Genomic DNA, 23,975 nt, shown 5'->3' on the forward strand with positions numbered 1-23,975 from the left:
CAGGATCTTAGACAAATGTAAAGTGGGGAGAACAAGTATTTGATATCGTTCCAGAAAATCACATTGTATGATTTTTAAGTAATTAATTTGCATTTTATTGCATGACATAAGTATTTGATACATCAGAAAATCAGAACTTAATATTTGGTACAGAAACCTTTGTTTGCAATTACAGAGATCATACGTTTCCTGTAGGTCTTGACCAGGTTTGCACACACTGCAGCAGGGATTTTGGCCCACTCCTCCATACAGACTTTCTCCAGATCCTTCAGGTTTCGGTGCTATCGCTGGGCAATACGGACTTTCAGCTCCCTCCAAAGAATTTCTATTGGGTTCAGGTCTGGAGACTGGCTAGGCCACTCCAGGACCTTGAGATGCTTCTTACGGAGCCACTCCTTAGTTGCCCTGGCTGTGTGTTTCGGGTCGTTGTCATGCTGGAAGACCTGGCCACGACCCATCTTCAATGCTCTTACTGAGGGAAGGAGGTTGTTGGCCAAAATCTTGCGATACATGGCCCCATCCATCCTCCCCTCAATACGGTGCAGTCGTCCTGTCCCCTTTGCAGAAAAGCATCCCCAAAAAATAATGTTTCCACCTCCATGCTTCACGGTTGGGATGGTGTTCTTGGGGTTGTACTCATTCTTCTTCTTCCTCCAAACATGGCGAGTGGAGTTTAGACTAAAAAGCTCAATTTTTGTCTCATCAGACCACATGACCTTCTCCCATTCCTCCTCTGGATCATCCAGATGGTCATTGGCAAACTTCAGACGGGACTGGACATGCGCTGGCTTGAGCAGGGGGGACCTTGCATGCGCTGCAGGATTTTAATCCATGACGGCGTAGTGTGTTACTAATGGTTTTCTTTGAAACTGTGGTCCCAGCTCTCTTCAGGTCATTGACCAGGTCCTACTGTATAGTTCTGGGCTGATCCTTCACCTTCCTCATGATCATTGATGCCCCATGAGGTGAGACCTTGCATGGAGCCCCAGACCGAGGGAGATTGACAGTCATCTTGAACTTCTTCTATTTTCTAATAATTGCGCCAATAGTTGTTTCCTTCTCACCAAGCTGCTTGCCTATTGTCCTCTAACCCATCCTAGCCTACAATTTTATCCCTGATGTCCTTACACAGCTCTCTGGTCTTGGCCATTGTGGAGAGGTTGGAGTCTGTTTGATTGAGTGTGTGGACAGGTGGCTTTTATACAGGTAATGAGTGGAGAACAGGAGGGCTTCTTAAAGAAAAAATAACAGGTCTGTGAGAGCCAGAATTCTTACTGGTTGGTAGGTGATCAAATACTTATGTCATGCAATAAAATGCTAATTCATTATTTAAAAATCATACAATGTGATTTTCTGGATTTTTGTTTTAGATTCTGTCTCTCACAGTTTAAGTATACCTATGATAAATTATAGACCTCTACATGCTTTGTAAGTAAGAAAACCTGCAAAATCAGTAGTGTAGGGGTCAATTGTGCTGTGTTTGTGTTGTCCTACTATTGTACTGTATTTTTATTGTTATGTTGTTAAATTAAAAAATTCTAACATTATTAAATCACCAAACCTGTAAGCAGGGGATATTACCTTGCGTGTTAGGGGGCTGCTAGGTGCCGAAGCACTGCTATAGAGACTCAGGCTTGAGTTGGACCTGCTGACTGTCAGGGTTTTAGACGAGCCTCCCCTTCGGGAGTGGTCATATGATTCTGGAGTTAAGTACTTCTCCTTAATCTTCACGTTTGTCCGTCCTTTCACTGTAAGGGAAATAAATTACAATAATGGTGCCTCTTCTCATGAAGTCACTTGTGTCACAGATGATTTAGATCATTTACCTGTCAATCTAAGCGGTTCTACTTTAATTCTCTACGAACCTCTACAAGGGTCATTTTTGACCAGGAATTCATCTAGTGCTGTCCAGCCTCCTCCGACCCGCACCATCAAGGTACTCCGCAGGATCCGAACCATCCGCAACTGTTGGGAATCTCCGAACTATAGCAGGAAAAAAGGATTCATGCTATAACCATCAGTTTCTGTGGATCCAATTCAACTATTTAAAAACAAAAGGACAGATGTAACCCACCCTATAGCGGTTAGCACTGATCTGCTCCACTTGGAACCTCTTCGGACAGTTACATTGAGACACCTGTCGACTAACCTGGACAACATAAGAAAGTCAGTCAGTCACACGACTTTCGTCAAACACAACGTTCTTTAGGTGCTAGATGTTTGCGATCATGAACGCAAGTCTGTAAGATACAGAATTGTACCTCCTCATTGATCTGATCTGCATCCAATGTCCTACGGTATGGATCTCGGCTTGGATGGAGAGCGCTTACAAACTCATAGTAGTCAATGTAACCGTCCCCATTCATGTCAAAGATATTGGCCACTGCATTCATCTCCAGGGAGTTGGTGGGGAATTCTTAAAAGGAAGGAAAATGGGTAAAATCAGATGGATTTATTCTGTGGTTAATGTATATTTCTGTTAGACTTCATCATCAATGAGGTGTTGTCTCCAGAACATTGGTACCAATTGACAGATTTAAACACATAGTGCCTTCTGAAAGTATTAAGACCCCTTCACTTTCACCACATTCTATTGTGTTGTAGACTTAATTCATGGTTGATAATGTACATTTCTTGCCATGACTCTGTTCCAAATATCCCTTAATTACACTGCAAAAACATAAATGTTTGCCAATATATTTAAAAATGAAAAACTGAAATGTTTCATGTACTTGTGTATTCAGCCCCTTTGCCACGACACTGCCACTTGAGCTCAGAATCATCCTGGGTCCTTTGAAGACCCTTGAGATAAGACCCTAGAGACCTGATGTAGAAAGCCAAACACCTACTGTCTATATAAGATCAGAGCAAAAACCAAGCCATAAAGTAAAAGTTAGTCTCTGCAGATGTCCCAGCTAAAATGTTGTCAAAGCATGTAGATCTGGTGAAGATTGTAATAAATTGGGGAAGAGTGGGCTTCATTACTGTGAAATGGAAGTTTAGAACCACCAATACTCTTCCAAGAGCTGGCTGTCTAGACAAATTGAGTAACTGGGCAAGAACTTAATGGCTACTAACACAGCTTCAGACATTCTCAGCCAAGATGGGAGAACCTGCCAGAAAGACAACCGTCTTTGCAGCGCTCCATCAATCAGGCCTTTATGGCACAAGCCAATCACAAGCCAATCCTGAGGAAAAGGCACGTGAAGATGCCTGGATTTTTCCAAACAGCACTCAAAGGAAAAAGTTAATTTCGTCTGATGGGACCAAAATCAAACTATTCGGCCTCAATGCCAAGCGCTATATCAGGTGAAAAGAAGAATTCCCTCATCAGTTGGCTAATACCATCCCTATCCTAAAGCATAGAGCTGGGAGCATCATGCAGGGATGGAGAAAGCAGTCAAAATTAAGCTTAACAATGAGCCAAAGCACCCAATCAAGAGAACACTGGAGGGGCTTCAGGACAAATCTGGAAATGTCCTTGACTGGGTGAGACAAAGCCCCTTGGATCTTACTGAACATTTGTGGGAAAACCTCAACGCGAAAGGCGCTTCTAAAAAAGTTCTGAATACACTGTCTAAATACAATAAATATCACAACAAAATGGGAAAAAAATTAAGGCCTCTAAATACTTTCCGAAGGCATTGTATATGAAATCAGTAATGAATGGGAAAATATATTGATTGCATGGATGTAGGGTGTGAGAGAAAGATACTGAAATGCTGAGAGTGAGGAAAGTGGAGAGTCTTACTGGATGCCAGGATGCTGTCGATTAACTCCTTCTTGCTGATTCGTCCATCCTGGTCCCTGTCGATGTTACGGAACACATCCAAGATCCGTGACTTGAGGTGGCTGATCCACTGCATGTAGCGCTTGCGCCAGACGTTGAAGTCGAAATTAGCAAATTCCTCCACCTGTTTGTGACATTTGACACAGAATCATCCCACAGACATCTTGCTGAAGGAATTCTTTAACACAAGATATAAACGTTACATTGAGATGCTGGTGGAAATTATACACTGTTTTATGATTTTATATTATATGCTTTTGTAAAGTCATGTGCGTTAAGAGCTAATGCAAGTGTTTCAAAAAAACAAGACAGGTTTGCAGGTGACTGCCTCAGCACCTAGTCTCTCTTGTGTGGTTGGATTAAATTTTCAGCCTGTATTCTATTCTACTTTGCAGAACTAGCAGTAAGTACAAATTCCTGTATTTGCACCTCATCTGCTTACAAACTATTGTTAAGAAATTTCTGTAAGATGGGTTAGAGCTGTCCTTGCGGTTTGAACAGTTATGTTCTAAAGGAAAGTGCTTCCCATCATTTTGGCGAAGACAGTCTCAACCTGTCTTTGTGACAGTTGATGATGTTTCCAAATGTGCGTTACATATTTTTAATAGCTCCAGTCTCAGACCCAATCTTTCCAACACAAGATGTTGTGGCAGTCACCTCTCTGAGTCTCTGATCATGCTGCTCCAGGTGGCCCTGTCTAGCCAGAGCCAAGAGCCAGAGTTTCTGCCAGTGGCTGATCAGCTGATACAGCTGAGGGGTCTGAGGTTCCAGGTTGTTCAGGGGAAGATGCACGAGGGCTGGCTGGAGCTTCAGGGTGCTCCTCCTCTCTGGAACAAATGGAGAATGGATCACCTTAATTAATCACCTTAATTAACTCTGTTGACACAAACTTCATGGAATATTTAAAAATACACAAATATATATTTTTGTCCCAAATTTGAAATAATCTACCCACTTTCCATGTCAACATTTCAGAATAGCTTAGATTAGTGCCATAAGTAAAACTCTGAAACGTGATACATAACACCCATGCTTCTACTAACTTGTCAGGGCCTTGCGGCTGGGTGAAGACTGCTGCTTGGGCATAGGCTTCTGTTTGCAGGATTTCGTTGCGTGTTCCACTTGTGGGAGTTTCCTGTTCAGCTCTTCCATGAACACCTGGATAGGGAACATTTTATTCTTAAAGGGGATTGTGTTCTTTGTGAGTAATGTTTCTGTTAGTGTTTGTTGGTTTCTGTGTTCCTTGGGATTTAGGATTAGGCAGCTATAGTATAAAATAATACCACAATGGAAGGAATGCTAATATATTTGGCTATTTTGAGCCTGTAATCAAACCCACAAATGCTGATGCTGAAGATACTGAACTAGTCTAAAGAAGGCTAGTTTTATTGCTTCTTTAATCAGCACAACAGTTTTGAGCTGTGCTAACATAATTGCAAAATGGTTTTCTAATGAGCACATAGCCATTTAAAATGATAAACTTGGATTAGCAAACAATGTGCCATTGGAACACAGGACTGATGGGTGCTGATAATGGGCCTCTGTAGATATTTCATTAATATATGCCGTCTCCAGCAACAATATTAATATACAACATTAACAACATATACACTGAATTTCTGATCAATTTGATGTGATTTTAATGGACAAAAGAAATGTTTTTCCTTCTTTTCCTTCAAGGACATTTCTAAGTGACCCCTAATTTGTGTATATATAGAATTTGATTAATTACACTGCCTTCAGAAATAATTTAGTCATTTAGCAGATGCTCTTATCCAGAGCAAATTACAGTTAATGCGTCCATTTTAAGGAGCTAGGAACAATACAAATAATAAGCCTAACAAGCGAAGTTCATAAAGTTTTGACTGGACCGATCAGGATGTGCCTCCTGTAGTGCTGGCGTGGACAAAAGCCATGAAGTGGCAGAAGGAATAGGAATGTACAGGTTTGAATCCAAAACAAATCCATGTGGGATGTAGGGTCTGAATCCAAAACAAATCCATGTTGGGATGTAGGGTCTGAATCCAAAACAAATCCATGTTGGGATGTAGGGTTTGAATCCAAAACAAATCCATGTTAGGATGTAGGGTTTGAATCCAAAACAAATCCATGTTGGGATGTAGGGTTTGAATCCAAAACAAATCCATGTTGGGATGTAGGGTTTGAATCCAAAACAAATCCATGTTGGGATGTAGGGTTTGAATCCAAAACAAATCCATTTGGGATGTAGGATTTGAACCAAAATAAATCCATGTTGGGATGTAGGATTTGAATCCAAAACAAATCCATGTTGGGATGTAGAGTTTGCACATTGCCTGAAGGTAGGGAGGAGAATCTCCCCTTTGTAGACAAGCACCATGGCCTTGTAGCAGATGCAAGCTTCAGCTGGAAGCCAGCAACATAAAGGGAGAAATGTAAGTATTCTGAATACTTTCAGAAGGCACTGTATGGCAGGAGAATAAATACACCCCCCAAAATATAGTTTAGTTAGTTTTTTGTGTAATGGCATAATATACCATGTGTTGAAGCATGAGTTCCTGGTTGTGCTCTATGCTTTCAGCCGGTGGCTCCAGGTCCTTGAGATTGAGGGCCTCTTCAGCCGAGAAGATCCAGTCCAGGAGTTGCTGCACCTCCTCTCGCTCAGCCTCCAGAGCCGACAGGCTGGCCTGGATCCTCTGGCCTTGTTGCTGGGCCCATGTCTGCACCTGCATCAGCAAGAGAGGAAACACCACTAGCAAATTAGATAACATTAAAAAATACGTTATTTAGAAAATACTTTCTCCAAAGCCACTTACAGTCATGAGTGCATACATATCAAGTGTGCACTCACCTAGTTTTGTCTAAAGAAATGCGAAGAATAAGTGATGGCTCACCTCTTCATAGCGGGTCTTGGTGACGCTGATCCAGGACTTCAGTGTGATGATGGAGTCTGGGTGACAGGAGGACAGGATCTCCTCTCCCAGACACCGGATGCTCTCTAGTTCCATCTCCTGATAGCGCAGCAGATTCATTGAATCCTATTCACAGGACACCGAACACATTACACCGACTGGTTAATGCAGTCTAAATTAACAATGAGTAAAACATATATGATGCTTTATATCTTAAAAGTCAGTGGAACTGTGGGTTAAAAAAAAAAAAAAAACAGGTCTTTCGCAGCCAAATTAGGCATAAATGTCTACCTACCTCATGTTGTTTGCGAAAGGCTAGTAGAGTTTGCTCATCTTCAGGGATGTTGCCATACTTCAGCACTCTCTCTACCTCTACCAGATGCTCTAGGAACGAGTGGACCAACCCATCAAACCTTTCACCCTTCCAGAGAAACACAAATGAATTGCCAATGTCATTTAGACCATTAACATAAGGTAATATTGTAAATCATACATTATTAACCTTAACCATTTATAAATAATTTTAAAAAAATCATCAAATAATTTTTCAGTAATAAAGCATTAAACAAAAATATATCTGCAGGCTGATCAAGTTTAATGATAGGAAATACTTTATTGTTTCAGAGGTGGTAGTTGTCTTTATCTTTAAGGGGCTTGTCCGGGATCTAGATTTATACCATCTGTTAACATATTATGCATTTACACTGAAGATAAGTTAATAGGAATTGTTGAATGTCAATTTAAATACGATGTGGATGCTACCTGCTGAAGGGCTTCCTCCAGTCTGGCCTGCTTGGAGATGGAAAGTTTACATACGGCCTCCCAGCGTCCCTCTAATTCATCCATTTGCTCCTGCAACCAATGAGCATCAGCTGTGCTGCTCCGGGTCAAGTCTCTTACTGAGCGCTTTAAGGTCCTAATGCATCCAGTTCGCTTCCCCAGCTCCTTCTGAAACACCTGAGAGACAAAGCCAGAGAGAAACTCAGTGTTCTACTCACATACATATACACACACACATAAAACAAACACAATTTAAGGTGGTCTCATTCAGTCAGTTTTTTCTGTTAGGTGACTCTTCAAATATTTTTATCATGTCACATATGACAAAGAACACATCTAAAAGGTACCTTGTGCTTGTCGATAAGACTGCTGACCATGTCTTTTTCCCCACCAACAGGCACATCTTCAGCGAGCTGCGGCTCTGCTCTGTATAACCAATCATTCAAGGCTTGTAGGGCATCAGTGAATCTGCCTGAAAACAACAGTGCTTCTTCTAGCTTGTGTTGCCTAAGTAAAAAATGGAATTCAAACATATACTTAATGAAAATTGGTTAACCATTTCGCTCAAATTGTTCCCAATTCACTCCTCACTCCAACTCTTCCCACGTGGCCATGCTCTGAAAGGTAAGGGCATACATTTCTTTTTGCATTTAGACAGAGTAGGAAGAGTATTGTGAAAAATAAATTGTACATTTTGTTCCCCTCTTCAGTGCACTGAGGTCCCCTAACCTTTCCATTGATTTGCCACTAATGGTATCCCATGAGTCACGGAGCTCAGACAGGAGGTTCTCCAGGTGCTGCCTGTCCTGGATGTTCTGAGACCTTTCATGGAGGCCCCGTCCACTTTTCACAGTGGCATCATACATGGGTCGCTTGGAGCGCAGAAGCTTCTGGAACTCCTGGGAGAAAACAGTAAGAAGTTAATGAAAAAAGTCATAAAAAAGGATTGAAATGTGGCTTCAGTTGATCTAGCAGTCTAAACAGCCCCTTCTCGCACACATGTACATGCAGCATATCAGGCCCACTGCTCTATAAGCAAAAACTCTCTCCACTATCTTTCTATACTATTTTGGCCTGTGGAGTGGACCAACACTGTTTCAGTGCTGCTTTTTCCGGGGCACATGTACTGCTGCAGCATGCAATATAACCCGGCACATAGCTCTTTCAGCAAAATCTTCTCCCTTTCTCTATCCAAACTGTGTCTTTCAACAAACAATGAAGGCTGAAAAATATAACTTTAAAAGATGCTGATTTAGATTCAACACTTCAAGTTAAATTTATTAATAAACCTAACATGTTTTTTTTTTTAATTATTAATGGGTACCTTCTGTTCAATTAATTGCAGTTTGATTTCCTCATGATCTACAGCAATCTCTTTGTGTGTATCCAGTGTCTGCTCCACCTCTGTGATCCAGTCCACTAGGAGGCGCCAAGATTCAATAAACTGAAACAGACAGGAAAAGGTTAGCAGTCACTGGGTGGGACTTTCAACTTTGGAATCACCAGTATTTAAAAACATAAAACATCTGATGACACTCTACTGATACCTGTTTTGCATTCTTCTTGACCTCTTCCAGTGTTCTTCCTCTCTCTGCCATGCGCTGGTGAAGCTTTCTGTAGCGGTCCTGTACGGTCATGGCCATATTGTGAACCAAATCACAGTCCTCCTTTCTGCTCCCCTCCATCAGTCTGGAGGCTGCATTTTCCACCACTGTCTTCTTCTCACCATAACAGTTCACCTCACTTACCAGCGCCTGGGAAAAAAACACCACTACTTTACACTATACACTATTTTATTTATATTGTGGCCAGCTCGTGACCTGAATTGGCGATGCACCAAGGCACCTTGAATTAAAAAAGAATCTGAACAGTCAGTCATGCAGAGGAGTTTGAGAAAATACATTCGTATTATATCATACACACAGACACACAACTACAGGCTTACACACTTGAAATACAGACATACAGAAACCTACCCGGTGGTCTTGAAGCTGACCACAGACTGTGTCCAGGACAAAGCTGGGTGCTGGCAGGACCCCAATGGACTCCTCACATTTGGCCATCCTGGACAACAGCTCTTGGACATTACTCTGGAACTCCTTGGCCAAGTTCAATCCTTCTGTTAGCTTAGCCTTTGGGAACAGATACTATACTTTCATTCACTCCAATCAGAAATAAATTACAGGTAATCATCTTTCTCTTTAGGCTCTCTGTTAATCTGGACTCGGGGCTTCAGCTGTGTTCCACAATATGTGGAAAAAGTGACAGATTTCTTTTTCGATTGCTACAAACATTGTTTCATTGCTTTAATCAATTCAGCTCTGTAAGTCATTTTAATGGTATTCTCAGGAACTGGCTAAAACACCTGTGACAAGGGTCTAGGTTAGTATGTCTCGTACCTTACGGTCCTGTACTTTCCCATAAACACTGCCCCATTTCTGTTCCAGAATACAGAGGCTGTGTTCTGTGCTGGAGCCCCGAGTAACGTCACTGCTCTCCAGCATCCTATGGACGGCATTCCTCACGTCGGTGTAGGCATGCAGCTTGGAGTCCATCTCATTACACAGCTCCTGAAGCAAGACAAAGAGGGAAGAGGTGGTGATGCAAGGAGACATTAACATGCACAAGCAAATTGGGCATTATGCTTTTTAACGAGAGACATGAAATGTGACTCTTCATGTATCCTGTCAAAAGGCTTTCAATTCACTACAGTCATGTGAAAAGTAGAGAGTAATTTGGGAGCGACCGGTTTTCCATAAAGATGATAAACTTGGTCTGGTTTGGTCTTAACCATACGGATGTGTGGTAACATATGCCAAGATCTATCCAAGGCCCTCAGTAGAAAGATTATTAATGAGTCTTGGCAGGGTTAAAGTCAAACTGGAATTTTAACACTGAACACTTGAGTCCTATCATCACCCGCAAGGCATTGGTACAGAAAGACATCATCATTTGGGGTAACTACTTATTTGCTCCACCCTTTCCAGACATAATGAGTATTGCGAGCCAGTGTTGTGGGAACAATTATCGCCCCCAATATTTTCAACCAAACTACCTCTGAGCGAAATTGTGCACAAAGACAACACAAGGAACCAACAAAGGAGAGGCGAACAAGGAGAGCCATTATGAGACCATAAGTCAAAGGCCTTGACTCAGGACCAGAAGGATTCCTCCTTTCAGCCAATGACAAAAGGCTGAACAGAGACAAAGTGTAGCACTATGGGCATTGTTATAACAAAAGAGTGTTTTTGAGAGAGAAGATGCCTTATTTTACATGGACATTTACCTAAATGTTTTCAATGGCTGTACCTACAGATAAAAGATATCAGGATAAATGCAATACCTTATTTTAAACAATAATTTATATGACTTTTCAGTTTACACTGATATGTCCTGACTTATGCAGAGCGAGAGTTGTACACTTTACTGATGTGCGATGGTGTAGTGTGGGCTGTAGTGGAGGTTTATGACGTATACCATTGGTAGGACCTAGTATAGCAGTAAAACAAATGTTTTAACATGATTATTGGGCTGTACTCCGCTGGCAATACTCTGCACATCCATTCTGAGAATAACTCCCAGCTGCATGGAGAGAAACTTAAACTCTTCTGTTCTGACAATGAACAGCCCATGTTGTCAGCCACACAAAGAAACATAAAGGTCACGTCTGCAATCCCATTGAGGAGATTGTCCCTGATCTAAAGGTGAGACTGTTTTGTAAACTATTTGTTTAATATCATTTCATAACTCATTTGGTGACTTCAAAATGAGCAACGGAACAATGACTCTGTAAATAAAGTAACTTAAACAGATAAAAAAATTATACTTTCACTCCTAATGTAGAATTAAATCTATAAATCTAATGGTTGCCACTTTAAAAGACAAACTACAACACAAGAATACAGCCAAGATAAGTCATCAAAACCCAGCCAAGCACAGAAAGGTATCTATCATGAACCAATTTTGAAGTGAGCAAACATTTGAACATTATTGAGATTAGCCTTTTGGCATTGTAGGGCCAGGCTCAATGTGCAGAGGAGCAGATAAAGAGGGAGTTTAGAAAACTCCACCAGTTCCTAGAAGAGAAGGAAACTGCCAAGATAGCTGCACTGGAACAGGAAGGACAAAAGAAAGGGGGAGTGATGCTAGATCAAGCAGAGGCACTGACCAGAGAAGAGGCAACCCTTTCAGAGACGATTGTAGTTATTAATAAAGATATGGAAAATATAACTTTTCTGCAGGTAAACAATCTGTCAAAATGGTGAAAATCACATTGTAGAAACAATGTTTTTGTAACAGTTTTCAGATACCAAAACTTTTCTCTGTGATCTTTTTCATAGAAATACAAGGCCATACTTAGCAGGTAAATATCGTCTTTGTCAGAACATATATCGTCTTTGTCTTTGTACTTCTTTTCCATTAAAATAAAGCTATCTTTATAAAAATCTACTGTTTTCATAGAGCCAATTGTGCATCTCCAGATACTTCTAATATTAAAATTGGACTATGAGCGTTGGTTGACATGGCCAATCATTTGGGTTCTCTGAAGTTCAAAGTCTGGGAGAAGATACATTGCTGGAGTTGGTTGACTACAGTAGGTGTAATTTCAGATTTCTCACCTACTGTTTGTAACCCAGCAAAATTCGATACTGATAACAGACAAAAAATGTATCTGTACACATACCTATAGGTCCAGTGACCCTAGATCTGAACACAAAGCTCACACTCACTGATGACCTAACCACTGTGAAATAATGCAATGAGGGACAGAATATCCCAAACAATCCTGAAAGGTTTCTCATAGGAGTATTGGGTTCTGAAGGATTTAGTAAGGGCTTCCATTTCTGGGACGTGGAGGTAGGAGATAATGATTGACCTTAGGAGTAGCGAAAGAGTCCATTCAGCATAAGAGGACAGCAAAAATGGTGCCTCAAAGTGGATTCAGGGTCATCTGATTTGTCAGGGGAAAATAAAAAGCAGGAATAAAACCACCGGTTAAGGTAGATTAGAGCCCAAAAGTGATTACTACTGAGTACTACTGGACTATGACCAAGGACAGCTGACCTTTTATGAACTCATCAGGAAGTTTTGTCCTTTCAGAAATATTCAGTGACCAATATAACCACCCTTCTTTCAATAACTGCCATGAGCCTTCCATCCATGGAGTCTGTCAGTTTCTTGATCTGTTCACGATCACAGCCTCCCAAATGCTGTTCAAAGAGAAGTTTTGTCTTCCCTGATTGTAAATCTCACATTTGAGAAGGGCCCACAAATTCTCAATAGGATTTAAGTCAGGAGAGGAAGGGGGCCAGGTCATTATTTGGGCATCTTCGTGGCCCTTGCTGGCTCGCCAAGTAGTGGAGTACATGGATGCATGTGATGGAGCATTGTCTTGCATGAAGATATGTCCTTCTTCAGTGCTGAGGACTTCTTACTGTACCACTGTTTGAAGAAAGTATCTTCCAGAAACTGGCAGTAGGTTTGGGAGTTTCAGTCTTTCTGTAGCTGCCAGCAGAGACAGTTGCATAATTTAAGTTCCATAAAAAAATAGTTTTAATTTGATAAGAAACCACGTTTAAATATATTATTATATATTTATATTTATCTGCATTTCTTTTACTTTAAAATATGTGTACAAGCTGACTTGTTTATGCAGGCTTATATAGCGGAACTATTGTTCTGAGGTTCGGTTGGGAATGGCACCCCTCAAGGTAGTGTTATTAGCCCGGTTCTTTTTAATGTACTAGTTAATGGTATGTTTAGTAGAGTGGGAAAATAATTTCGGTTTTCACTGTTTGCAAATGTTGGGGCCCTCTGGAAGCAAACCTGTCTTATGTTTTTGGCCAAATTCAAACTGCTTTGGAGAAGGTATCTGAATGGGCTAATGATTGGGGATTTAAAATATCTACAGAAAAAACAAAATACATGGTATTTGGACATAAGAAGAAAATGCAGACACAGCTGATACAAATATATAGTACAACTATTGAAAGAGTAAAACATTTTAAATTCTTGGGGATGTGGTTAGATGAAAGGCTGACATGGAAAAAGCATATTGAGATGGTTTCATCTAAGTTTTGGAAAATAATTAATGTTTGAAGGTGTGTGGCTGGGTCTGATTGGGGGGCTGATATTGACACTATGATGATGATATATAGAGCAATGATAAGACCAACTATTGATTATGGCTGTATGGTATATGGGGCAGCAGCCCCTTCAGTGATTGGTCAACTTGATATAGTCCAAGCAAAAGCTCTTAGAGTGTGTAGTGGGGCGTTTCGTACAACTCTAATACCAGCGCTATTAATAGAATCAGGGGAGATGCCATTGGCTATAAGACGACGTAAACTAGGGTTGAAGTATTTAATGAAACTAAAAGGACAGACTGGAAAATTACCAACAAAAAATCTGTTGAGTCAGCATTGGGAGTTTATGGGAACAGCAAGATTGGTCAAAACAAACTTTGTAGAAACACTCAAATCTATGGCAGATGACATTGGTATTGGGAATTTAAATGTATGTCCACCAATATGTCGTTCAGATGTACCTTTGTGGTTGATTCCAGAGGTAGTGGAGGAGAAAAGAGCTCGGCAGGGTCAAATATGGGGTGGCTACTTACAAATTTATACTGACAGATCGAAGGATCCTGAGAGTGGAAAAGTGGCTTTTGGTATTAGCATACCTAAAATCGGTTATAAAAAAGGTTGGAGGATTCCAGATCACTTATCTGTGTTTACTGCAGAGCTGGTGGCAGTTCTATGGGCAGTAAGGTGGGTTGAAGATAACGAGCAGGAACATTCTGTCATATGTATTGATTCAGCAGCATCCCTAATTGCAATTAAAGGTACCAAAACTAAGTCAAGGCCTGATGTGCTTGTGGAAATTATGCAGGTGTTGCATAGACTTCATAAAGCAGGGTATGAGGTGGGGTTTCTGTGGGTTCCGGCACACATGGGGGTGGAGGGTAATGAGGAGGCAGATGAGGTGGCAAAGAAAGCAGTGCAGGAGGAAAGAGTTCAAATGAATGTGCAGTATGGGCTACCAGAATACACTGAAAGAATTAATAGGTCAGTAAAAGAAATGTGGCAAAATTCATGGGATTCTGAAAGGAAGGGGAGAACTTATTATTCAGTACAAAGTATGGTAGAAAAAGAAAGATGTGTTTATAGATGTAAGAGAAGAGAAGCAGTAGTTTTATCCATATTGAGGCTTGGGCATTATGGACTGAGAAGAGGGCTGGCTCTGATTAGTAAACATCCTGATGGAAAGTGTGAATGTGAAGACGACGAAACAGTGTCAGAGGTAGAAATTGTTCAATGAACTGGGTGCAACTGGAGAAACTGTTTTTACTTTACGCACTTTATTGAATTTGGACAGTTGGAGCAAATTAAAGAAACTGATGGAGTACTTGCGATGTATTGAAGTATATAATAAGATATGGCTATTTATAATTATTTCTTAATAAGTTGTGAATAGCGAGTAGAGACCAGTGGAGGGCAGCAATACGCCATAGATGCGTCTAGCCTGCCGGAAACAAGAAGAAGAAGAGGTTCGGTTGGTTCAGACGTTTTTATTTGATATTACACCAGCATCGAAGCATGTAGCGCATGCCAAGCTAACTGCAGCTCATTAAGGGTTTTGGTAATGTTATTACATTTGTAAGTGCACCAAGAGACTCACGAAGAGAAGTTGCCTTTGTTTACCGGTTTCACTCCCCTGGAGTGCTAATCTCTGTGAGAATATTCTTATTTCTGTAACTTATTTGATTTCTATGTTTTCATTTAGTTCTCACGCCATGTTTGATGGCATCGAAGATTACATAATTCGACCAATAAATGCCCGTAAACAAGAACGCCTTGTGTCCGCGTCTTTTAACTGGAGGGAGCTACACTTTCAGTCCATCTTCAACCCGAAAAGGACCAACTACCTCATCCTTAATGATAGCAGCCCATACCAGTACCCCTCCTCCACCTGGCTGGCACCTGACTGAAGTGGTGCCATGTTTCCATTAGTGATCCAGCCACAGGCCCATTCATCTGGTCCATCAATAGTCACTCTCATTTCATCTGTCCATAAAACCTTTGAAAAATCTGTCTTCAGATATTTCTTTGCCCAATCTATACAGAACATTTCAAAACATATTCATTGGTGGTCGTGTTTCAGTCTTCTTAAGCTTGGCCATATCTCTGAGCACTTGACACCTTGTACTTCTGGACACTCCAGGTTGGTTGCAGTTCTGGAATATGGTGGCACTGGAGGATAATGGGTTCCTGGTAGCTTCACGTTTAATTCTTCTCAAGTTTTTGCAGTTAATTTGCATCTTAATACATTTTTTGCACCCCAGTTGACTATTCACAACAAAACGTTTAATTGTCCGGTGGTCACACCTCAATTGTTTAGACATTTAAAGAGTGTTGCATCTGTCTGAAAAGCATTTTCACTTTTTTACAAGTAAAACATTTCTTTTTTTTTTACTTGTAAGTGTCAGTTAAATCTCTTTTTTGGCACATTTTACCTGAGGTTATGAAGCTGCCTAATAATTATGCACACCTTGATATAAGGTGTTATTCACTGTTGCCACACCCTCCCTGATTACACAAATACATGTCACCTGAAAATGATTCAATCCAATGAGCATTCAAGTTTATATGGCTTGGAGTTGGAAAATGTGCATAGAAATAATGATATGATCAGAATACTCACTTGCCTAATAATTGTGCATGCAGTGTACACTTTTAAAGATGAATTCATTGAAAAGATGTTTCCATATATTAATACTATTATTATTATTAATACTTAAGGTTCAACTCACATCTCCGGCGGAGCTTTTCTGGCGTCCCTGTGGAGGTTGGGGGCATTGAACCTGAGTGGTCGATGTTCAAAACCTCCATTGCCAAAGCTGCGGCGGGGAGCTGTGGTCTAAAGGTCTTAGGTGCATCAAGGGGCGGTAACCCTCAAACACCCTGGTGGACACCGGTGGTCAGGGAAGCATATATTATCCCGGATATGTTATCCCGGAGGACTCCGGAGACGGTTGCAGTGTACCGACAGACCCGAAGGGCTGCGACCTCTGCTGTGAAAGAGGCAAAACAGCGGGTGTGGGAGGAGATTGGGGAAGCCATGGAGAAGGACTTTTGGTCGGCACCAAGGTGTTTCTGGAAAACCGTCCGCCACCTCAGGAGGGGAAAACGGGGAACTATCCAAGCTGTGTACAGTAAGGATGGGACACTGTTGACCTCAACTGAGGAGGTAATTGGGTGATGGAAGGAACACTTTGAGGAACTCCTAAATCCCACTAACACGCCCTCTATAGTGGAGGCAGAGCTGGAGGCTGATGGGGAAGCATCGTCAAGTCACTGAGGTAGTCAAACAACTCCACAGTGGCAAAGCTCCAGGGATTGACAAGATCCGTTCCGAAATGTTGAAAGCTTTGGGTGTGGAGGGGATGTCTTGGATGACACGCCTCTTCAACATTGCGTGGAAGTCGGGGAAAGTGCCATAGGAGTGGCGGACCAGGGTGGTGGTTCCCCTGTTCAAAAAGGGGGACCAGAGGGTGTGTGCCAATTACAGGGGTATCACACTTCTCAGCCTCCCTGGGAAAGTCTACTCAAAGGTACTGGAAAGGAGGGTTCGGCAGATAGTCGAACCTCAGATTGAAGAGGAACAATGCGGATTCCGTCCTGGTCGCGGAACAACCGACCAGCTCTTTACTCTTGCAAGGATCGAGGCGTAGTCGGGGTGGGGAGGGGTTGCAGTTCGGTGTCCTGGGGATCTCATCGCTGCTTTTTGCGGATGATGTGGTCCTGATGGCATCAACGGTCTGTGACCTTCAGCACTCACTGAACCGGTTCGCAGCCGAGTGCAAAGCGGTTGGGATGAGGATTAGCACATCTAAATCTGAGGCCATGGTTCTCAGCAGGAAACCGATGGAGTGCCTTCTCCGGGAAGAGAATGAGGCGTTACCCCAAGTAAAGGAGTTCAAGTATCTCGGGGTCTTGTTCGCAAGTGAGGGAACAATGGAGCGGGAGATTGGCCGGAGAATCAGAGCAGCAGGGTCGGTATTGCATTCGCTTTACCGCACCGTTGTGACGAAAAGAGAGCTGAGCCGGAAGGCAAAGCTCTCGATATACCGGTCAATTTTCGTTCCTACCCTAACCTATGGTCATGAAGGCTGGGTCATGAACAAGATCGCGAGTACAAGCAGCTCAAATGGGTTTTCTCAGAAGGGTGGCTGGCTTCTCCCTTAGGGATAGGGTGAGAAGCTCAGCCATCCGTGAGGAACTCAGAGTAGAGCCGCTGCTCCTTTGCGTCGAAAGGAGCCAGTGGAGGTGGTTCGGGCATCTGATAATGATGCCCCCAGGACGTCTCCCTAGGGAGGTGTTCCAGGCACGTCCAGCTGGGAGGAGACCTCTGGGAAGGCCCAGGACTAGGTGGAAAGATTATATTTCGACACTGGCCTGGGAACGCCTTGGGATCCCCCAGTCAGAGCTGGCAAATGTGGCTCTGGACAGGGAAGTTTGGGGTCCCCTGCTGGAGCTGCTGCCCCCGCGACCCGTTACGGATAAGCGGATGAAGATGAGATGAAATAATACTTAAGTCACATTTTCCCACTATGCCTTTTTATAAAAGTAAAACTCGTGAACAAATGGTGAACTAAATTGCTAGGGATAATTTGTACTAAAATGTGCAATTATGTAATTAGTTTACGCAGAGTAATTATCTGGAAAATTGGGAAAATGTTGTATAAACCAAACGGTCTAAATGTAATTATAACAATATGTATTTAAGCAATTGACACATGCAAGATCAAGGATCAGTGTTTGATCCAATTTAGCTGTTTGGATATAAATAAATTGAATATATCCACTATATATCCACCACTAGATGGGGATATCTAACTACATAGATATACAGTATCTCACAAATGTGAGTACACCCCTCACATTTTTGTAAATATTTGATTATATCTTTTCATTTGACAACACTGAATAAATTACACTTTGCTACAATGCAAAGTAGTGACTGTACAGTTTGTATAAAAGTGTAAATTTGCTGTCCCCTCAAAATAGCACAACACACAGCCATTAATGTCTAAACTGCTGGCAAAAAAAGTGAGTATCCCCCTAAGTGTAAATGTCCAAGTGGCCACCATTATTTTCCAGCACTAACTAAACCCTCTTGGGCATGGAGTCCTCTTCCACTCCTCCATGATGACATCACAGACGTGGATGTTAGAGACCTTGCACTCCTCCACCTTCCATTTGAGGATGCCCCACAGATGCTCAATAGGGTTTAGGTCTGGAGACATGCTTGGCCAGTCCATCACCTTTACCCTCAGCTTCTTTAGCAAGGCAGTGGTCGTCTTGGAGTTGTGTCTCCGAAGGGATGGGATCATGCTCTGCTTCAGTATGTTACAGTACATGTTGGCATTCATGGTTCCCTCAAAGAACTGAAGCTCCCCAGTGCCGGCAGCACTCATGAAGCCCCAGGCCATGACACTCCCACCACCATGCTTGACTGTAGGCAAGACACACTTGTCTCTGTACTCCTCACCAGGTTGCCGCCACACATGCTTGACACCATCTGAAACAAATAAATGTATCTTGGTCTCATCAGATCACAGGACATCGTTCCAGTAATCCATGTCCTTAGTCTGCTTGTCTTCAGAAAACTGTTTGTGGGCTTTCTTGTGCATCATCTTTAGAAGAGGCTTCCTTCTGGGATGACAGCCACGCAGACCAATTTGATGCAGTGTATGGTCTGAGCACTGACAGGCTGACCCCCCACCCCTTTAACCTCTGCAGCAATGCTGGCAGCACTCATACGTCAATTTCCTAAAGACAACTTCTGGATATGATGCTGAGCACATGCACTCAAGTTCTTTGGTCGACCATGGCGAGGCCTGTTCTGAGTGGAACCTGTCCTGTTAAACCGCTGTATGGTCTTGGCCACAGTGCTACAGCTCAGTTTCAGGGTCTTGGCAATCTTCTTAATGCCTAGGCCATCTTTATATAAAGCAACAATTCTTTTTTTCAGATCCTCAGAGAGTTCTTTGCCATGAGGTGCCATGTTGAACTTTCAATGACCAGTATGAGGTAGTGTGAGAGCAATAACACAACATTTAACACACCTACTCCCCATTCACACCTGAGACCTTGTAACACTAATGAGTCACATGACACCGGGGTGGGAAAATGGCTAATTGGGCCCTATTTGGCAATTTTCACTTAGGGGTGTTCTCACTTTTGTTGCAGTGGTTTAGCCATTAATGGCTGTGTGTTGAGTTATTTTGAGGGGACAGCACTGTTATACAAACTGTACACTCACTACTTTACAGTGTTGTCACATGAAAAGATATAATCAAATATTTGCAAAAATGTGAGGGGTGTACTCACTTTTGTGAGATACTGTAGTTTTAAATCAAACTCAATTGAGTTTTATTTAGATAGATTTTATATTCTAGCACTATGCTTAATTTTTTGTCCACGAAACTGTCCCTAAAAGGTGTATTAATCTCAAGGCAAAGGTCAGTTGAAACAGTCAGTTGCTGGATATGACAGTTGTGGATGTGAGGTCAGTGTTCTGTGTTATTCTTACCAGATGTGCACTGAGCCTCTCGCTAGCAGAGTCAGGCATCCCCCATATGGTCTTACTGGAAGACAGCCTCAGATCTGTGCTTTCCAACCATTGAAGAAGGTCCTGGATTTCCATGGTTACATCTTGGACCTTTGATTAAAAAAAAAGAGCAGCAATACCTATAATGTAATCAAACAATACATTATTATAATGAACTAGACAGTAATTTTCCAAGGAAAATTGTATGGCTGGTTTTAAAGCATTTTATTTTTCTTAAAAGTCTTTACAATACTAACATTTGTTTGTAGAAGTAGTATTAAAAGTTGTAATAGGCTTAAGTAGTAAAACTATTTGTTTGAAGGGTATTACAAGTTTTAAAAACAGCAGTAGCAATAGTAGTAGTTGGAGGAGCAGAAGTAATAGGAGAAATATAGTAGTCATAGTATAAATGTTAGTCTTAGTACAGGAAACACAGTATTATTAGTATGAGCTAAAATACTGACAGCAGTAATAAGAGTATTAGAGTTTTAGTTTTAAGTATTGAAAGATTTTCTATAAATATTTAAGTATTACAAATATTTATTTGTAATAAAATAGTATTTAAGCTATTGGTTTGAAAAGTGAAAGTTACAATTTAGTAGTAGTAGTAGTAGTATGAAGAGTAGCAGTGGTAGTAGTAGTAGTATTAGTAGTATTAATAGGAGCACTAGTAGTGTTAGAATAAGAAATAGTAATTGTTTTCATTGACAGGCAGGTTGTGTTAAAATTAGTGGGAGCAGTAGTAATAGTGAACAGTATTAATGCTAGCATTATAGAGTATTATTTATTACTGAAATTATTAAATGTATTTGAAGTTTTACAAGTATTACAATCATAAAACTATTTAAAGGAATATAGTAATAATTACAAACTAAGAAGGATAGGAACATGTAAGTTCATACACTTTCTGTGTGGGTACATTTTCCTTGTTGATGTTTATTTAAAAAAAAATCAGTTTTTTTAGTTTGGAAGATGCTATTTCTGGTTGGACGTCAGATATAATCCACTAAATAAAAAGTATGCATGTTTGTGTATCTATTGAGAACGTTTTTCAAATTGGAGCTGTTATTAAAAGAGTGCTTTTTGCAACACTGAATACTTATTTCACTCATTAAAAGGCAAATCAATTTATAACATTTTTGACATGGATTTCTTTGTTGTTATTCTGTCTCTCACTGTTCAAATAAACCTACCATTAAAATTATAGACTGATAATTTCTTTTTCATTGGGCAAATGTACAAAATCAGCAGGGGATCAAATACTTTTTCCCTCACTGTATATACAGCAGTGCAATTCAATATATATATTGATCAATTAAATATATATTTTGATCAAATGCTAATTAATTACTTAAAAATCATACAATGTGATTTTCTGGATTTTTGTTTTAGATTCCGTCACTCACAGTTGAAGAGTACCTATGATAAAAATGACAGACTTCTACATGCTTTGTATGTGGGAAAACCTGCAAAATCGGCAGTGTATCAAATACTTGTTCTCCCCACTGTATTTCCTACTTTAGTATACTTATAATGCATGACTGCAAATACAATTTTGGTACACTTACAATATACTGAAGATTTATTTCAAATATATAATATATTTCAAGTACAATTTCTAATATCATTTTATAAATATTTCACACAAATACAGTTAACCAGGCGGTACTGTGGAGACGTGCTATTGCAATGTTTAAAAGACTACAATAAGATTTTTAATACATTTGTTGTCCATTGGCATATGTGACAATGAATGACAAACCGAGATGAAAGGATCATGAAAGAGAAACTTTAAAGTTCCTCATAAATTCTTCCCCTGGCTGTGCTCCTCCTCACCTGACTTAGGTTGTTCTCCAGCTCTAGCTGTCTGCGCTCTGTCTCACAGCGTACAAACTCCCAGCGTTCGTTCAGCTGCTCCAGACGTGGCTGCAGACCATGAGGGCTGTCCCCTGTCCCTGCCTCCAGTAGTCCCCGCCCTGCCTGGTTAAGAGACTCCACCGTACGCACGTGGGACATGACATCATTACGCAGCACCTAGGGGTGAGAACAAAGATGTATGTTATGCACCCACAAACCTGTTCCAGAAATCTGTCTTTAGAAACTAAAAACATTTATTAAACATTTATCATTACACCTGCCAGGGGGACAACTAGGAGGCACTGTTTTTGATTGGTGTAAAATATATGCTCTTCAGAATGTTGGCAACATGTAGGGCAATCTCTGGTACTGAGCATTTCTGAATAGTCAGTACTGAAAAACAGTCTGTGACTTCCAGTGGCTATACTGTACACTGATAAGCCAAAACATTATGACCACTCACAGGTGAAGTGAATAACACCAGTGCAACTGCTTAATATGTAGGCTGCGTTCTCCGCTATGGCTCACTTACTAGAGAGACACAAATCTCAATGTGACTGCTCATGTTTAACAGAGCAACAATACATAAAAACTATTGATATCATTATCATCATTCTTCAAATGAAGTGGCTTTACGTACATTCTAATGTTATAATGGTGTACAGGTACATCCTTTTATGTTAAGATGATTTTTGAGACCACATACCTTGTGCTTGGCCAGCTCTATCTCACAGGCCTGCAGGTCAATGCTGATTGCCCGATTGCCCTGGAGGAGGCCCGCTGTGTGGGACAACCAGGTGTGCAGCTCATCCAACGTGTTCTGGAACTGGCCCAAGCGCAGCAACGCACACTCCAACTGATGCTACAATGAATATGTAGTTTTAAAAACTGTGTGCATTATCATACAGATGGGTGACAAATTATAGATTACAAATGCAGACTCAGTGCAAACTTTCAAGTGTCTACCAAAGACTCATCTCTACAGCATGGTCTATGATTAAGTATAGTCTGCCCCAGGGGCGTGAAGGTGACCAGAAAGGCTTGATACTGTCCACCCTTGCTGTTTTGCCAGGTGGGCTCTCATCACTACTGGGATGCCCTCCTTCCAATGCCATTCGGGGGAGAAGTCACTGGCTTGTTGTTGTCTCTCTGTTGCGCACTTGTGCAGTTGGGATGTACCCTGCTGGCAATACTCTGCCCTCATTCAGGGTGGTTGTGGTTGGTGGGTGTCCCTTTGGTTGATGCTTGGCACTGTGGGTGGATTGATTTCCTGCCTGTTGCCTTCTTTCATTACTGCTAGGCTAGTCTACAGGTGCTGTTCTTAAAATTTGAATATCATCAAAAAGTTGATTTATTTCAGATATTCCATTCAAAAAGTGAAACCTTTATAATGCATACATTCATTCCACACAGACTGATATATTTCAAGTGTTTATTTCTTTTAATTTCGATGACTATAACTGACAACTAATGAAAACCCCAAATTCAGTATCTCAGAAAATTAGAATATTGTGAATAGGTTCAATACTGAAGACATCTGGTGCCACACTCTAATCAGCTAATTAACCCAAAACACCTGCAAAGGCCTTTAAATGGTCTCTCAGTCTAGATCTGTAGGCTACACAATCATGGGGAAGACTGCTGACTTGACAGCTGTCCAAAAGACGACCATTGACACCTTGCACAAGGAGGGCAAGATACAAATGGTCATTGCTTAAGAGTCTGGCTGTTCACAGAGCTCTGTGTCCAAGCACATTAATAGAGAGGCGAATGGAAGGAAAAGATGTGGTCAAAAATAGTGTACAAGCAATAGGGATAACCGCACCCTGGAGAGGAATGTGAAACAAAACCCATTCAAAAATGTGGGGGAGATTCACAAAGAGTGGACTGCAGCTGGAGTCAGTGCTTCAAGAACCACCACGCACAGACGTATGCAAGACATGGGTTTCAGCTGTGAGATTCCTTGTGTCAAGCCACTCTTGAACAAGACACAGCGTCAGAAGCGTTTCGCCTGGGCTAAAGACAAAAAGGACTGGACTGGT

General features: G+C 41.3%; 1 protein-coding gene across 5 annotated transcripts in view; it reads right to left on the reverse strand.

The window, feature by feature from the left end:
• macf1b (microtubule actin crosslinking factor 1b) overlaps positions 1-23,975 on the reverse strand; it is a 60,347-nt gene that overhangs the window by 5,858 nt on the left and 30,514 nt on the right. For all 5 annotated transcript variants that reach the window (XR_002195723.2, XM_020041080.2, XM_020041078.2 and 2 more), the window contains 20 exons: positions 22,640-22,795; positions 21,913-22,110; positions 20,059-20,187; positions 9,861-10,031; positions 9,438-9,593; positions 9,009-9,215; positions 8,786-8,905; positions 8,191-8,360; positions 7,809-7,968; positions 7,444-7,638; positions 6,977-7,102; positions 6,664-6,807; positions 6,307-6,495; positions 4,834-4,948; positions 4,448-4,617; positions 3,752-3,914; positions 2,262-2,416; positions 2,075-2,149; positions 1,866-1,983; positions 1,582-1,748 (listed from right to left, as the gene is read on the reverse strand). Coding sequence is in view for 4 of the 5 variants with exons in the window: in XM_020041080.2 (XP_019896639.2) it covers positions 1,582-1,748; positions 1,866-1,983; positions 2,075-2,149; positions 2,262-2,416; positions 3,752-3,914; positions 4,448-4,617; positions 4,834-4,948; positions 6,307-6,495; positions 6,664-6,807; positions 6,977-7,102; positions 7,444-7,638; positions 7,809-7,968; positions 8,191-8,360; positions 8,786-8,905; positions 9,009-9,215; positions 9,438-9,593; positions 9,861-10,031; positions 20,059-20,187; positions 21,913-22,110; positions 22,640-22,795 (3,084 nt within the window). In the remaining variant the exon portion in view is untranslated. The remainder of the gene's footprint in view (positions 1-1,581; positions 1,749-1,865; positions 1,984-2,074; positions 2,150-2,261; positions 2,417-3,751; positions 3,915-4,447; positions 4,618-4,833; positions 4,949-6,306; positions 6,496-6,663; positions 6,808-6,976; positions 7,103-7,443; positions 7,639-7,808; positions 7,969-8,190; positions 8,361-8,785; positions 8,906-9,008; positions 9,216-9,437; positions 9,594-9,860; positions 10,032-20,058; positions 20,188-21,912; positions 22,111-22,639; positions 22,796-23,975) is intronic.

Source organism: Esox lucius, chromosome 20, assembly GCF_011004845.1.
Source record: "Esox lucius isolate fEsoLuc1 chromosome 20, fEsoLuc1.pri, whole genome shotgun sequence".
NCBI lineage: Eukaryota > Metazoa > Chordata > Actinopteri > Esociformes > Esocidae > Esox > Esox lucius.